The sequence below is a fragment of the Emys orbicularis genome, chromosome 14 (genome assembly GCF_028017835.1).
Source record: "Emys orbicularis isolate rEmyOrb1 chromosome 14, rEmyOrb1.hap1, whole genome shotgun sequence".
Taxonomy (NCBI): domain Eukaryota; kingdom Metazoa; phylum Chordata; order Testudines; family Emydidae; genus Emys; species Emys orbicularis.
Window position 1 is genome coordinate 27,837,214 of NC_088696.1, and position 17,459 is coordinate 27,854,672.

The window sequence follows — 17,459 nt, forward strand, 5'->3', positions numbered from 1 at the left end:
AAAATTGAAAACAATGAAGAGAGTAGAATCAGCCACAGAAAGAAAAAGATTGCATAAAGGTGTTGAATTTCCTGGCTTTTGTTTGTTTCTCATCTTTAAACTTTTTGTTGCTGTATACTGGAAATCATAGACTATCTAGGTTGGAAGGGACCTCAGGAGGTCATGTAGTCCAACCCCCTGCTCAAAGCAGGACTAATCCCCAGACAGATTTTTGCCCCAGATCCCTAAATGGCCCCCTCAAGGATTGAACTCACAACCCTGGGTTTAGCAGGCCAATGCTCAAACCACAGAGCTATCCCTCCCCCCAAAATCATAGTTTGTTCAGAGCAAAACAAATGTAGTGACTTAACAGATGTACCATAAAACAGGTTTTAATCAGTTTATATTTAAGAAAATCTCAAAGTAGAATTTTTCTATCACTATTCCTTTAAGAAGCAATGTTATCCAGTGGATAGGGCACTAGACTAAGACTCAGGAAACCTACCACTGACCTGGTGTGACCTCAGGCAAATAACATCACCGCTTTGTGCCATTGTCTCCTATCCCACCCTTGGTTTATTTTGTGTATTAGACTGTAGACTCTTTAGGACAAGGACTGTTATTTTGTGTTTGTAAAGAATCCAGCAAAATGGTTCTCTGGTCTAGTGTGGAACCCATAGGCACCACTGTAAAACAAAACTTACTTTAGATACCTACAATTTGTAAAGCACTAAAATGATCTAATACTAAACTGAAAGCACAAAGGTTATACTATTATTAATGTTCTATGTAGACTACTTTAATTTATATCAGTACAGATTTCTGTACTCCTATATTTAAGGCACATATCATCTGATCCATCTCTAATGTATCTGATACTGGATTTAATGTCTTAATTTTTCATAGCTCCTAGTGACAAGGGTGCAAAAAAAGCAACTCCTCCTTCCTATTTATAAGTTAAAGGGTGTGTTTATATTGTAATGTCAACTCTTCCCCTCCCCAAGATTTTAGCGAAGGGTAGGTGGTCTGAGTGCAAATGGTACAAGGAAATATCAGGGTAGGGATAGAGGGGAAGCAATAGTAGAGGTGTTGGCAGGTTTTGGGGAAGGAACAATGGAAAGTTTTTTTTAAAGTTTATTTTGCTTCTTACATCTCAAAATTTTGTTTAGAGCAGCGGTTCTCAAGCTGTGGGTTGGAACTCCAAAGTGGGTCGTGATCCCATTTTAATAGGGTCGCCAGGGCTGGCTTAGACTTGCTGGGGCTCGGGGCCAGAGCCAAAGCCCGAGCTCCACTGCTTGGAGCCGAAGCCTGAGTGCTTCAGCCCTGGGAAGCGAGGCTCAGGTTACAGGCCCCCTGCCTGGGGCTGAAGCCCTTGGGCTTTGGCCTCCTCACCCAGGGCAGTGGGGCTCAGGCAGGGTCAGGCTTCGGTCCCCTCTCCTGGGGTCGTGTAGTAATTTTTGTTGTCAGAAGGCGGTCGCAGTGCAATGAAGTTTGAGGACCTGGTTTAGAGCAATCTGCAGAAATTTCAAATTGTTTCACTGGATCCTGTGAAAAACATTATTTCTAGCTCTCTCATCTTGTCTCCCACAAAATTATTGGTTAAAAGGGATATGTTACCATCACTAATGATGCTGTTTGACATCCTTTCTCCCCGTCCATATCCTACCCAGTAGTGTCTGAATTTCTCTCCTTTCATGCTGCTTGTTGTCTTCCTGTCTTATCTCACTTTTGCTCTTTATTCCCCCTTTTTTTGAAAGAAGCAAATAGCATTTTACATTGAAAGGCTACAGAGGAGAACCTGCGTGATTCTAACTGATTTCCTTTCGTGGTCACCTTTATATGTAAACAGCAAATGTACCAAAGTGCTATTTTGGTTGCTGACATGAGATCTAAGGGAGGAAGGGCAACACTGTAGCTAGAGTAACTGCAAGATCCCATGTACTGTAGAAAACGGAGTATGAAATATTATCAATAGTTAAAAATCAAATACATGTAGAGCGCCCCCTACTGTAAATAAGGAATTCTCTCCTTTAATATGTATCAAGTTCAAGTTAATGGGTTGATATTTATTTTTTTATGAAAAAGATAGTGCACTTGTCAAATTAATGCCCATTGTAAATTAGAAGGGACAAGCAGTATCTCAGCACAAATGGTTTCAGAGTGTTTAAAATTTTTCATCCCTCTTTTACAGTGGTAAGTAGCTTTTGGTGGCTTTGGGAACTCTGTATTCTTCTAAATATAAAAGTGAAGTAGATAGAAAGCAAAATAGTTTTTCCTAACTATTCTATATGCAATGCACTTTGTCCTTTATTATATGTAATACAGAAGTATAAACAGGGGATTAGGAGGTAACTTTACCTCTGTATTGGTACTGCTGAGATTGATACTAGAATACTACACACTTCTGGTTTCCCCGTTTTAAAAAGGATGCTGAAAAAATGGAGAAGGTAAAGAAGAGAGCCACAAAAATGATTCGAGAGCTGGAGAAAATGCCTAATAGTGAGACTTGAAAAGCTCAATCTGTTTACCTTTAAAAAAAAAAAAAAAAAAAAAAAAAGGTGACTTGGTTATAGTGTATAAGTACTTTCCCAGGGAGAAAACACTGAGTACTAAGGGCGCGTGGAGAAAGCACAACAAAAACTAGTGGCAGGAAGCTGAAGCCAGACAAATTTAAATTGGAAATAAGACACACATTTTTAACAGTGGGGGTGATTGACTACTGGAACAAACTACCCAGGAGAATGTTGGATTTTCCATCTCTTGGAGTCTTCAAATCAAGACTGGATGCCTTTCTGGAAGTTATGCTTTAGTCAAACATAAGTTATTGGGCTCAATACAGGAATAACCTGGTGAAACTTAATGGCCTGTGATACACAGAAGATCAGATTAAATGATGTTGTAGTCCTTTCTGGCCTTAAACTAAGAAAATGGATCCCATATATTTCACAGCAAAAGCAAGCCTTCTCACTAACTAAGTTCTGACCAATGAAATCAACATTTTTCCAGTATTTAGTATTTGTGTTCCATATACAAATTCCCTACAATTGGAGTGGCTTATAAGAGAATAGTAAACCGTTTTCACTAAAAAGTTATAATGAAGAAAATATGTCAAAGAAATACTATGGTTCCTTCCGCACTGTATCAGGCCCCAAATGACAAACCTTGCACCCCTTTACAATATTATTCTAGTCCATCTTGAAAAGAAAGTTTGAGGATGTTCATGCAACTGTTAAAGTACAAAAAAACCTTCACTCTTTCAATGCACTTAACATCCATATATCTCAATGTGCTTTATAAAAGATGGTAAGTATAGTTTCACCACTTTACACATGTGAAGACAGGTCAGTAATAAACAGAAATAGAACCCAGGTCTACTACTCCTTAATGTTACTCATTTATTATACGAAAAACCAAATAAATCAGATTGAGTGCAGCCTGTTGTTTCTCAATTAAAGACAAAAAACCCAAACTAAACAAAATTTTGTTATTTAAATTTTTCATTACCTGGCTAAGTATTTTCATCCCTGAGTGCAGTAGTTTCTTTGCAGCTTTATAATAAATAGTCTCTGGTTTGTTGTAGATCATGGCATTAGTGCACATCAATCTGAAGTTGTCCTGTACAAAAAAAATTAATGAATTTTGAATGACAGTTAAGTTAGATCATACAGGATACTATACTAAAATAATTGGCTGCAATACAAGTGGTGTCTTGAGCTGAAGGTAACAAACAAACAGCTTCAAAAAAAGCCTGTTGCAATTTCAAAGATGTTTAAGTAATTAAATATTAAAAATACCTCTACCCTGATATAACGCTGCCCTAGGGAGCCAAAAAAATCTTACCGCGTTATAGGTGAAACCGCGTTATATCGAACTTGCTTTGATCTGCCGGAGTGCGCAGCCCTGGCCGCTCCCCCCCAGAGCACTGCTTTACTGCATTATATTCGAATTCGTGTTCTATTGGGTCGCGTTATATCGGGGTAAAGGTCAAACTTTTCAGAACCTATGGATAAATTGTCTAGATCCATATGTTGACAACTACATAAGCAGTCTGATATGAGATTTGTTGGGTGCTCGGGACTTCCGAAAAAAATCAGGCCATTTATTTAAGTACTTACTTATCGATGTAGGTCTCCATTTTAAAAAATCTTGGCTCAAATCCTTAAAACAAAGTTTTAAAATATATAAATACTTGACTGAATTGCACTTAGTCATTAAGGTGTCAGTTGTGTCTCATTAGTATTTTAATACGAAAAAGAAATACAGAATCCTAAGCTTAGCAAAGGATATCCAAAAGACTGTCTAACAGAAAGGATGAACTATGTTAGACTTTCTCTACATAGATGTGCTAGACCTCCCATTCAACCATCTACACAGAATGTCAAAGTTGAAAAGAAAACCTAAGTTTTGGCACAAAATATCTTCCACTATGAATCAGTGCAGTTATGTGTGAAAGGCGAAGAACCCAGAAAGGCAGGGAGAAATAGATTCTGTAGATCTGTGTGCCAGACTAATCTGAAGCAGCTGAAACAACAAAGGAATGTTTTCTTCAGCTTCAAAGCTCTGAGTGAGAACATATATTTGGAAAAAAAATTAAAAGTTAACAGTAATCCAGATATTAGCTGCACAAATTGCAAACATGTTATAGTCAGAAATTGCAATTGAGGGCCCCATTTAAACCCAGTCAGGCAGGTGAAGGGCTACAGAGTATTTCTTCTTACCAGTGAGCAAAGTGTTTGTTTATTAAAGAGATTGCTTTGGTATTCTGCGCCATTACAAAAGTAAAACATATTATGCTACATTGAAAGTGATACTGATTCTGCCTATATTGTTTCCACATCCTGATGAATAAAAGATGTTTTATAGCCTCAAAGTTTTCCAGGAAAGGGGCACAAACTAGAAAGTTAGCAGATCTTAAAGGTGACACGTAGCTCAGAGTTTTGGAACCCAAGCTCGCATTCCTCATTCACCCTAAACTGCTGGGAGTTTTGGTGTGCACGGAATACACGATCATGCCCTGAGGGCTCAATTTTGTCAAATTTAGCTTCTATGACTTTTGGCTCCTGGAAACTAATTATGCTTCTTCAGAGGAAATCCTCTTTGGCAGGAACGGGAGCCCTGAAGAGACATCATAGCACTGCAACCCCTTCCCTAGAGGTGGGTTCAACTTTATTCACCCCAGTTATGTCAGAGTTATGGCTGTTATCTGTCCCAGGTGTTTTGGATCATTGATATTCTTTGGGGGTGATCCTATGTCCCACAAGCGATTATTCTGGGACATTTACAAATGCCCAATTTACTCTGAGAAGCCATGAAATATCAGTATGTCAATGTGACCCCCGAGTTTAACATGGACTGTCAGAAGTAGCATTTAACCAATTTCTTGATAACAGTGAATTCCACTTAGCACGAGTTCCCCATATATAGCAGCAAAAGGGCAGGTTCTTCCCTAACTCACTAGACATCTTCAAAGGCCTGCAGATTGGAGCTCATCTCTTCTTGAGATGACAGCTTTGTTCTTGAGGCCAAAGCAATTTGACAGACATTTGACTACCTCTTTATTATTAATGGGAAGGTAAAGGCAATGCCAGGCATAGACAGCTTTCCCTGGAGATCATACAGTTGTACTTGTCAGACAGAAAACAGCAGTAAAAGGGCCATATGTGTATTATGTTTTTCTTTTAAAGACTTGCCATTTCGGGGGTGGGGTGGGGAGGGGAGTGGGAAATCTGATGGAGTGGTAACAGGTAGGCAAGGATGACAAGTTCATTCATCTCAATCCTTACATTTTCTGGTTATATGCAGTCCATTGTAAATTTTGCAGTTTTATTCTGAAATAAAGACATCAAATGGAATGGTTTTCTACTGACTTGCACGTTGTGTTGTTTAAGAGTATAACAGGGCTTTAGAGTGGAGCTGCAGGTTTTTGCCTGGAGCTGGAGCGGAGCCGGAGCACAGCTCCAAAGCCCTGGTATAAGACTATATTTTGGGCTGAGACAAGGTGAGTGATTTAATATCTTTTATTGGAGCAACTTCTGTTGGACAGAGAGAGAAACTTTTGAGCCACACGAGTTCTTCAGTTTTGGTACTCGAATTACCTTTCCCCAATAAAAGATATTACCTCACGTCCTCTCTCTAATATCCTGGGACCAACATGGCTATAACTACATTACATATTTTGGGTTCTAGAGGAACTATAAATATTTAACCCAATTAGCACAATTCTGAAATTTCACTACAAGCAAGGAGTAGACATAGAAGGGAAAAAAAGTCCACTCAGACCAACAGGCAATCATTCATGAAATTGGATTCCAGTTATACCAAATTAAAATACATATAACTTGTTTATATATCGTATTCTAACCAATACTATACATATTTGTTTTTGCCATCCAGTTTATTTTTTGAAAACAGGAAGTGTAATTTCTTTTTTATTTTCAGAACTTGTTTGCTTAAGAGGTCAACAGAAAATATTGCTAAAGCCACGTGCTGATTTCTGCCAATTTCATATATTCATAGAATATGAACATTTAAGGAAATGTGAATAAAACGGAATAATCCTGTACAATGCAACTGCTCGTATCTCCATGTGACATCATTTAATCCCTCTCTGTAGCAAAAATATAACTTATAAGCACCTTTAATTCTTCTATGGACTGGTAGCCATTGTTCTTGATCTTCTCTTTCATGGTACTAAAATCCATTGGGTGTTTAATGATCATGGAATAGCCGGGAGCAATAAAGTCAGTCACAGGAAATGAAAAGAAAGCATTTGGATCCTTTCTGTTAAGATATGAAAAGATGTGTTCTTTATATTTTATTTTTAAAACAAAACATATTGAGCTTGGAATTAAATAGAAGAGAAGACTAAGTTAGATATACTGTATATCTAACTCTGAGTTTGGAAGAGTGGGAGAGAACCTGAGAATTTAGGGTGGTTAACAAAGCTAGTTCTTTAACCTGATACCCCGTCATCTTCATATTTGTATGCCAGGCACAGACAGTGAACCTCTCCCCCAAATTCAGAGTTAGATGGAGAAGGCTTAAATTAAGAGGATTTATGCTTGATTTGGTCCTTCCTGCAAAATTGTAACACCCCCCCCCCCAAAAAAAACACCCCACCACCTGGGAATCTGAATCTTTTATTCAAAAGATGCTCACTGTATGCTTTAGAAAGTTATTAATTTGTATGTGCATTTACCTTTTTACTTTAAAGATTAAGAGACTACACAAATTCATATTCAGTTAAATGAGGTTGCAATTTTGACAGAATGCTAATTAAAAATTCTTGCAGTTCTCTGAAAGCAAATAAAATATTTTATGACATACAAGGGACACATTTGTGTTGAGTTCAGTATATTTGCCATGCTGTTTCCTTTTAATAGTCTTTAAAACTTAATAATTGGAGGTATTAAAAGAAAATATAAGTCTGAGGAGAAATTACTAAGCACTATGACATTGTGCTATTGGTAGTTAAGTTTATAAAATAGCCCTGTAAGTTCCCCTCACTTTTGATTTGTATGCAGCTGTAACCCTAGAATGCATAGGTAATATTACCAACAAAAAGAGGTTCACTGTCAATTTATGTCTTCTTTATAGAATATCCTACAAATTGCCAATGAAAGCAAATAAAATGCTGACATTTGAATGCTTGACAATTTGTAGTTCTGCTGCTGCTGCCAGGCACAATATTTATCAAGCACTTTAAAATTGACCAAGCTTGTTAATAGGCCACATAGCTTAAAAAATTTCAAAGCTACTATACCCTTTAGCAACTAATGTTTTGAATTTCCATTTCATAGTCCTGATAGAGCAAGTACTCACCTCTGCAGCTGTCTAATGAGTTGATTCAAAGCTTCTTGAAGAGGTGTTTGTTCCACTTCTGGGGGGGAAAAAAGTAAAATGGGGAAAAAAGGAAACTACAAAAAAATTGAAACCCCCCACCCCAAGATTATCATGTGATTTTACAAAACTGCTGTACATTAGAGCATTCTGTCAAATATTAATTTTACTGCCCTAAATGCACCGCAAACAGAGTAGGGGGTAACCTTTCTAATTTGCCTTATTAAACATTGTAGTGATGCCTGTATACAAGCAACGAGCCTCATTTTGAAAACGCCACCATAGTAGCAGTATTTCAAAGTTCAGCTATTGTTGGGTAGTATCAAAGGTCAAGTCATTTGATATGAAGATAAGAACAGGTAAAACATTCTCAATTCAAGAAAATTGGACTTCACTAATGCTAAATACTAGCCACCTTTTACAGGACATTATTTTTAAGGAACCAATTTCAGCTTTTAGAGCATCTCAACCAAACCAATTAATTCTTAATGATTTCTACCTTCTTGTTTTGCTAAACTACTCGCCAGTGGTTTCTCTGGTGGCAATTCCAGTCTCACAGGAGTCTGACATTTCAGTTCTCTTTCTCCCTCGCTTTCAGCATGTTCCCGATCTCGCTTCTTTTTATCTTCCTAGAAAGAGAAAGATAAGCAATTTCAGTGATGCTGTAGAAACTGCATTATTGTTGGCGAACTAATGCTTGGTTCAGATTACTTTAGACAGGAAACAAAGCACAGGAATGCCAAGATTTCACATTTCTAAAGGCACTGTCTCCACCTACTGGAAGATAGAGTAATTCTGCTATCTGAATTACTCTATCATTTAAAGAGTCTTTTTACATGGTATTTGTGATAGAACTGAGATTTTTACAGTGACAGGAGCAACTTCATACACAGAGAATTCTCCCCAGGGTAACCCCACAAAAAACAACCAAACCTTTAAAGCTAAGATTAATGTTAAAAATACATGTAAACTTTTGGGAAAACAACACACTAGTTCATTAAAAGCCATTAGAAAGCCAGAAAATTGAGTATTAGTTACACTCAACCCCCCCAGCAACCTTAAATCTGCTTCCATTTCAATATCACCTGTGCAATCACGCATATCTGGTTACTTGTCTATTTGAATTCCACAGTTTGGCAACTAACATTTTATAAATACTATGAATCCAGTCCTCTGATCACCTGTGCAAGGTAAGAGTAAAGTGAAACTGGAGTAACTTTTGGATATGGGGTAGAGCCCTTCAGCGGGACCGGGATGCTGTGGGTTCCATAAGACTTCCTGCCATAATAGCATGAGTGGGTAAAATGTAATTTGTTGCGGGCGGGATTGGGTGGGGGAAAAAAAATACAAAACAAAACCCCACAGACTGCAGTAATTTGCGAGAAAACACTAAATCTCTCATCGGTTTACCACACAAAAATTGTGTCTGAATTCTGTTTATATTAAACTGTAGGCTTTTTTTTTTTTAGCAGCATGGGGGAAATGGCTCTCTTTTGTGAGATCTAAGATTTTTGTGGTTGGGAGCAGGATAAAAATGCAAGAAACAATGTGGGAGTGGGTATTGCAGGGTAGGACACGAGCAGGATTAAAAGAATAGTCCCCACAGGGCTCTAATATGGAGGACCAAAGAACACCTTTGCATCATGTCAAAGAAATGGACTTCAATGAGGCAAAGTATCTTCAATTTAGTTCATCAGCACCTGCAGCTCATTCTGTTGAAATTACTTTATTTTGATCTTAAATTCTATAATTCAAGAATTTAGGTAGATCAGTGGGTCTCAAGTGTTTCTCTACTGGTACCCAAAAGAATAGGGCTAAGATGTGGACTGCCCCTTACCCTTATAGCCAGGATCCCTCCCACCAACTTAACAAAAACGGCACGGCAGGATGCTTGACAACAAAGAGGATGTGGGGCTCTGTATTAATTTATGAACACTAAATATGCTATGCTACATGACTGCCAGATTGCTGTAAGGGAGTTGTTGTTTTTTTTTGTCTAAGGAGTTAAGTAAAAAAGGGGTTAGTAGGAAAAACAAGCAGGAAATGAAACAATGACTAAAGAAAAGAAACCTAAGAGGAAAACTACCTAAATGTCCTCAAGGCAACAAAGGCTGGACTATAAATTGGCTATTAATTGCCTAGCTGGCTCCCACAAGATTAAAAGGCTTATTTTGCCAGGGGTGGGGGACTAAGATCAAAAGGACACCAAACAGTTAAAACATTTTCTAGACAGGGAGCGGGTAAGTTGTCCGGGGATGTCAACAGGGACACAGAAAGAGAATATGCAGAGGGAGTATGAAGAAGTTGGATCTATGTGGCTAACATCGGGGGACGGTAAACTCTAGGTACAGAGACTTGTAGATAGACCATTTTGTTGTTTTAAAATCCTTGTTCTCTTATACTGTGAAATGATCTTACTGGGAAGATTAAACAATACTGCGTTTTGAAAAGACTGTACGGTCACTCTGTATAAACCACTGACCACAGGCCCCGGAGGGCAGAACTGCAGGTCCTGAACCTAAGCTGGGCCTGCTGAGGTAATCATGGTTAATATGCAGGGGTCTAGAATTCAAATCCTGATCTAAGAATGGGGGAATCTCATGATTTCACCCCAAGAGAGATGGAAACTTGAGGCTTGTCACCGGTGATGGGAGCACTGACCTAGAGAGGGGATAGCATTGCAGCTTGCCCTATACCATGGCAGATAGGGCAGCTGACCCCTGTAGTGGGAAGCTAGAGAGCAAGAGGAAAGTATAAGCAGATTCCAGCAGAGCAAAGAGACAAAACAAAATATTGGGTCCCTGGATGCAACAAAATGGCAAATTCTGTGGCCACAGAACTGCAGTCGACAGGGTCTTGATTAAGATGAATGATGCAGTTCACTTCTCTGTCTACACTATGAAATTAGGTTGATTTTTAGAAATTGATTTTATACTGTCGATTGCGTATGCCCCCACTAAGCGCATTAAGTTGGCGGAGTGTGTCCTCACTACCATGGCTAGTGTCGACTTACGGAGCGGTGCACTGTGGGTAGCTATCCCACAGTCTCTGCCGCCCATTGGAATTCTGGGTTAAGCTCCCAATGCCTTATGGGGCAAAAACATTGTCGCGGGTGGTTTTGGGTACATGTCGTCAGTCGCCCCTCCCGCCGTGAAAGCAACGGCAGGCAATCGTTTCACGCCTTTTTTCCCCGTGCAGACGCCATACCATGGCAAGAATGGAGCCCGCTCAGCTCACCGTCACCTTTGCTGTTGTGGGCAAGTCTACTGTGGGGGCTGCTGTGATCCAAGTAGCCAATGCAATCATTGACATTCTGTTATCAAGGGTAGTGACTCTGGGAAATGTGCGGGCCTTTTTAGATTTTAGGTGCATCATATTCCTGTCCTTTGTCCCTGGTGAAGAAGTCTCGCAGCCGTACATTCCAGTCTGGTCGGCGCTGTAGCACCCCATAGCATTTCTGTGGTTGACACATGTAACAGCTCCAGGGCTCTTGCTCTTTTGCCTTGGCTGAGGTACCTTGCCCTACCAGGACCTCCAAGCATTTCACACAGAAGCACCTGCAGCAGCTGGCATTGCTACACAGCAGCAGCTCCTTGCCTTCGCAGCAGACGGTGCAGTAGGACTGTTACCCGTCCTCGTCGGACATGTAGCTTGGCCGGGGGTTCTGGAAACGTCTTCCCTGCCCGGCTCCTAGCAACCACCAGGGCATGGTGTACGGCTCCACCGCTTCCCCTGCAACTCTGCTCTCTTCTCTTCTTTAAGTTTCATATCATGGAGATTCAGTCCTACGTGGAATATCATGCGAGCTGGAGGCTTCTGCCTCAGGCTGCTCTCCCAGCTGGCAGCACCACGCGGTCGCACCTAGGCCAGTCTATCCCTTGCTCCTATGGCTCATGAAGCCTGGACAGTAGTAAGGAGCAGTTCAACTATAGGCTGAGCAAGTGCAGAATGGTGGTAGAATGTGCCTTTGGATTTTAAAAGCTCACTGGCGCTGTTGATCAGACCTCAGCACAACCAACATTCCCATTGTTATTGCTGCTTGCGGTGTGCTCCATAATATCTGTGAGAGTAAGGGGGAGATGTTTATGGCGTGGTGGGAGGTTGAGGCAAATCGCCTGGCATCCGATTTTGTCCAGACACCAGGGCAATTAGAAGAGCACTGCAAGGCACGCTGTACATCAGAGAGGCTTTGAAAACCAGTTTCATGACTGGCCAGGCTTCGGTGTGACAGCTGTGTGTGTTTCTCCTTGATGCAAACCCGCCCCCTTTGTTGATTTTAATTCACTGTAAGCCAACCACCCTCCCACCCTTCAAAATAAAGTAACTATTGTTTTGAAACCATGCAGTCTTTCTTTATTAATTTTAAAAAAAATGAGATAATGGACAAGGTAGCCCAGGTGGGGTGGGGGAGGAGGGAAGGACAAGGCCACATTTTTAGTGTGGCTACAATAAGCAATCAAACTGTTTGAATGACAGCTTTCTGTTGCTTGGGCCATCCTCTGGAGTGGAGTGGCTGGATGCCCAGAGTCTCCCCCCCGCATTCTTGGTCGTCTGGGTGAGGAGGCTATGGAACATGGGGAGGAGGGTAGGCGGGTATACAGTGGATGCAGCGGGGGTCTGTGCTCGTTGGCTTTCCTGCAGCTCCAACAGACGCTTCATCGTGTCCGTTTGCTCCCCAACAGACGCTTCATCATGTCCGTTTGCTCCCCCATTAGCCTCAGCATCACGTCCTGCCTCCGCTCTTCGTGCTCACTTAATTCTTTCCTGGCCTCTGCCACTGAATGCCTCCATGCATTAAGCTGTGCCCTATCAGTGCAGGAGGACTGCATGAGCTCGAAAAACATGTCATTGCGAGTGCATTTTTTTCGCCTTCTAATCTGCGATAATCTCAGGGACGAAGATGATAGGGGAAGTGTAGAAACATTCTATGCTCTACGATTCTGGGGGGACTGCATGGTCACCTGTGCTGCTGAGTTCGCCATGCTGACCAAACAGGAAATGAAATTCAAAAGTTCCCAGGGCTTTTCCTGTGTATCTAGCTAGTGCATCGGAGTTCAAAGTGCTGTCCAGAGCGGTCACAATGGAGCACTCTGGGATAGCTCCTGGAGGCCAATACCATCAATTTGTGTCTGCACTAGCCCAAATTTGACCCAGCAAGGTCGATTTTAGCGCTACCCCCCTCGTCAGGGAGGAGTACAGAAGTCAATTTTAAGAGCCCTTTAGGTCGACAGAACGGGGTTGGTTGTGTGGACGCAGTCATTTTTAAATTGACCTAACACGGCTAAATTCGACTTAACCCTGTAGTGTAGACCAGGCCTTAGAGTGATTGTTTCAGGCTGTCGGCAGATTCAGACAGGCATAAATTTATCAGTTTATACACTGTTCATATTTTCTATATTGTCCACAACTATAGGGGCTAAAAAACTTTTTAAAATTTAAGGCATAAAGACTTGACCTTTCAGGCTGAGTACCCCTAGAAGAGATGGTATTTTCCCTCGTCTACGAAATGTATAGTTTAATAAGGTCTTTATATTGCTTTGGATTTACTCATTAAATGGAAGTGAACAAAAAATCATTCTGTGTTTCATTGTTATTATGCTAGACAATATTTTAATGATTATGAGAAAAATAATTTAATATATCGAAGACTCATTCTTCTGATCTAACTAGTTTGGGGGTGGGAGGGCAAATCAGCAAAACATTAATGTTTTGAAATTTAAATTACTCAGATTGAAACATACATTCACTTTTGTCCAAATTACTAGTAATCTAGAGGGCCTGATCCTAAAATCTCCCAAAACTGGCAAGTAATTTCATGATTTAACTGTTCTCTTACACCTTACTGACTTAGATATTTGGGCAAGGTGAAGATTTTAGCACTAAAGTACATAATGTAACAGTAGCTACCTTTACTTTTCTCTTTCTTTTTTCTTTTTCCTCTCCAGGAATCTGTTTTTCTCCTTTCTTTCTCTTTTTCCTTTTCCTGTCTTTGTGTTTTTCATGTTCAGTTTTGTCTTCGTAGAGGCTTGAATCATGTCCTGAGCTTCCAGTAGAGAGTTCAGTGACTTCATTTCCTCCGACTTTTAGTACCAGCTTTAAGGGTTTTTCTACATATTCTTAAAGCATCAATGAAATGAGAAATATGATTAAAGCATAGAAAACAGAGAACATACTCTTATTTAGTCAATTTGCATAGTGTTCCAATATTTATTTCTGACATTACAAAACTACTCCTGAACAAGTCTATAATTAATCAACATGAAATTACAATTAGAATCTGTCAAATTCAGTATATGGACCAAGGCTAATCAAAGCTCATGTCCAATGGCTTCTATGAGAATCAGTTTACACCAGGAATGACCTCCCCCCCACCCAGTATTGCACAGGTGTCTAAGACATTGTGGATGTTTTCCCCTTTCCCATACTCACTAGGTGTGGTTACTGACAAAGGCAAACTAGATCCCGGGGAACAGATGATCAGATCGGTTTGGTAAATCTGGCACTCCTACCAGTCTTTATTAAAATTGTTACATTTCATACAAATTAGGCCAAATCAAAAATAGTTCCAGATAAAACTTACTACAGTGTTTTAAAGTAGAATCATTGTCCTAAGTCTAAGTCCACTGAAGTCCAAGGGCAGACCTCCCATCAATTTCAATTAGAGTGAAGGCACTTAGGCCCAGATCAAAAGTAGTCAGGCACTTCTCACACCTTATTTCCAAGTGGTTTTCTTTCCTATCTCTTCATTGTGAGTCTCTACAACTAAGGGTATGTCTACATTTAGGTTATGTCTCCACTGCGCACCCTACAGTGGCACAGTGCGGCTACAGCAGTGCCACTGTAAGGTACGCACCGTAGCCGCTCTTTGTCAGCAGGAGAGAGCTCTCATGACAACAAAATAAAACCAACCGCAACGAGGGTTAGTAGCTTTGTTAGAGGGAGAGCGTCTTTTCGTTGGTAAAACTTTTGTTGGTCGGGGTGTGTTTTTTCACACCTCTGACTGACAAAAGTTTTACTGATGAAAGTGTGGTGTAGGCGTGTGCTACAGTGATGCAGCTGCTTCAGCAGAGACATTACCTACCACTGTAGTGCTTAGGCACAGACACAACCTACACCAATGGGGAAAGGGGGGGGGGGGGAGGGAGAGGGTTCTCTCGCTGGTGTAGGTAATCCACCTCCCCAAGCAGCACTAACTAGGTCAATGGAAGAAAGTTTTTGTATTGTCCCAATTCAATGCCCACTGTATGACCCTCCAAAAAGGTTATGATGTACATGCTATCAACCTGGGCAGGTAACTAACTTCCTATGTTGCAGAACAACTTGGTGGCATAAACAGTCTGCTCTGTAACAAAACCAGGCCATCTACACTTTTGAGCTGTCTAACCTAATACACAACACATGAATAGTCTTTTCCCGAAGATATTTCTTCAAAGCCCTTTAACACAAATCCAGACCTTTTGTACCCAGCCCAGCCACCCAGAGCTCCAGAGGGAAGATGCACTGAACCCAGGACACGAAATGTATCTGCAATGTGGAGCCTCAATGAATCCACTGACCATAAAGAACAGAACAGCCACTGCAGTATCTCCCCCCCCTCACAAAAACACTCCCCCACCTCCCCTTTTACTACCCCACCAATTTCCCCATCTCTCCCCCAAACAAACTCCCCATTTCCCTTCCCAACTTACTATCCCTCCGCCACACACTCCCCATCTCCCCTCCCCCCAGTTACTCCCCATTTCCCTTCCCAACTTACTATCCCTCCTGCACACACTCCCTATCTCCCCCCTACAAACCCTCTCCCCTCCCCCAGTTACTACCCCCTACTCCCCACAAACCCACTCCCCATCTCCCCTCCCCCAGTTACTGCCCCCTACTCCCCACAAACCCACTCCCCATCTCCCCTCCCCCAGTTACTACCCCACACACTCCCCATCTCCCCTCCCCCAGTTACTGCCCCCTACTCCCCACAAACCCACTCCCCATCTCCCCTCCCCCAGTTACTACCCCCTACTCCCCACAAACCCACTCCCCATCTCCCCTCCCCCAGTTACTACCCCACACACTCCCCATCTCCCCTCCCCCAGTTACTGCCCCCTACTTCCCACAAACCCACTCCCCATCTCCCCTCCCCCCAGTTTCTGCTCCCTACTCCCCACAAACCCACTCCCCATCTCCCCTCCCCCCAGTTACTGCCCCCTACTCCCCACAAACCCACTCCCCATCTCCCCTCCCCCAGTTACTGCCCCCTACTCCCCACAAACCCACTCCCCATCTCCCCTCCCCCAGTTACTGCCCCCTACTCCCCACAAACCCACTCCCCATCTCCCCTCCCCCAGTTACTACCCCCTACTCCCCACAAACCCACTCCCCATCTCCCCTCCCCCAGTTACTACCCCCTACTCCCCACAAACCCACTCCCCATCTCCCCTCCCCCAGTTACTACCCCACACACTCCCCATCTCCCCTCCCCCAGTTACTGCCCCCTACTCCCCACAAACCCACTCCCCATCTCCCCTCCCCCAGTTACTACCCCCTACTCCCCACAAACCCACTCCCCATCTCCCCTCCCCCAGTTACTACCCCACACACTCCCCATCTCCCCTCCCCCTACGAACACGGGGACGCGCCTTTCTCCCTTAGACGCCCCCAGTCTCTCTCGCTCTCCGGCCCCCGGAGCCAGGCGGCGCGTCACCTTCATACGGGTGCTTGTCGGACTTGTGCTTCTTGTGCTTCTTGCCCATGGCGCCCCACGGCCGGCCCAGCGCCCGCTCCCCAGCCAGCTCCTTCCGTCACCCTGGGGACGCGGCCGAGCTCGCGCGCGCGCGGCAAGAGGGTAGCCGTCAGGGGAGAGCCTGCGAGCGACCGTGAGCGGCGCCCCCTGGCGGCCGCAGGGCGCAGCGCCCTCCCCGTGCTCTGTACGCTCCGCCCGCCCCGGCGCGCTCGGCCCAGCTGCTGCCGTGGGTGGGAGGCAGCGGATCCCGCCGGCTCTGGGGTGCACTCCCGTTTGAAGGGGGGGGGGGGGGAGGTAGTAGGCGGGCCCTGGCGTAGGAGGGGTAGGGCACGTCTCTGCCAGGGCACAGACAGGGTGAGCGATCAGCACCCATCCAGTGCCTTTTGGCTGGCTGCTTTACAAAGGGCTGGTCTGTGCACCAGTAAATTAGAGCGACCCCTGTGGCTTTCACGTGTGAATCCACAGAGTTAAGCCGACCTCAGTCCCCGTGTAGACAGCACTAGGGCGATGGAAGAATTCTTCTGTCAACATAGCTGCTGCCTCTCGGGCAGAGCCGTCCCTTGGGTATGGCGAATCAGGGGTATGGCGAATCGGGGGGACTGCCCCTGCCTCTGGGCTTTGGAGGTGGGGGGAGAGGCGGGCAAGCAGCAGGCAGGGGGGAGGCAAGGAGGAGTCCTCTACCAGAACCTCCCCCTCCCCTCAGTGCCTCCTGTCCGCAGGTGGGCCCCGCCGATCAGCACCTTCGCCTCCCTCCCAGCGCCTACTGCCTGCCACGGATCAGATGTTTTGCAGCGCCAGGAGGCACTGGGCAGGAGGAGGGGGAGGAGCGAGGGCGCAACGTGCTCCGGGGAGGGGACGGAACTGGGCGGGTAAGGGGCAGGAAGAAGCAGGTTGGGGGTGGGGCCCT

General features: G+C 43.4%; 1 protein-coding gene across 1 annotated transcript in view; it reads right to left on the reverse strand.

Annotated features, from left to right (window-relative positions):
• BRD7 (bromodomain containing 7) overlaps window positions 1–16,606 on the reverse strand; it is a 35,581-nt gene extending 18,975 nt beyond the window's left edge. Inside the window, exons 1-6 of the mRNA XM_065416533.1 lie at window positions 16,514–16,606; window positions 13,726–13,934; window positions 8,318–8,447; window positions 7,801–7,858; window positions 6,615–6,759; window positions 3,484–3,594 (exon numbers count right to left, since the gene is read on the reverse strand). Coding sequence (XP_065272605.1) covers window positions 3,484–3,594; window positions 6,615–6,759; window positions 7,801–7,858; window positions 8,318–8,447; window positions 13,726–13,934; window positions 16,514–16,562 — 702 coding nt within the window. The 5' untranslated portion in view covers window positions 16,563–16,606. The remainder of the gene's footprint in view (window positions 1–3,483; window positions 3,595–6,614; window positions 6,760–7,800; window positions 7,859–8,317; window positions 8,448–13,725; window positions 13,935–16,513) is intronic.
• Window positions 16,607–17,459: the final 853 nt, after the last annotated feature.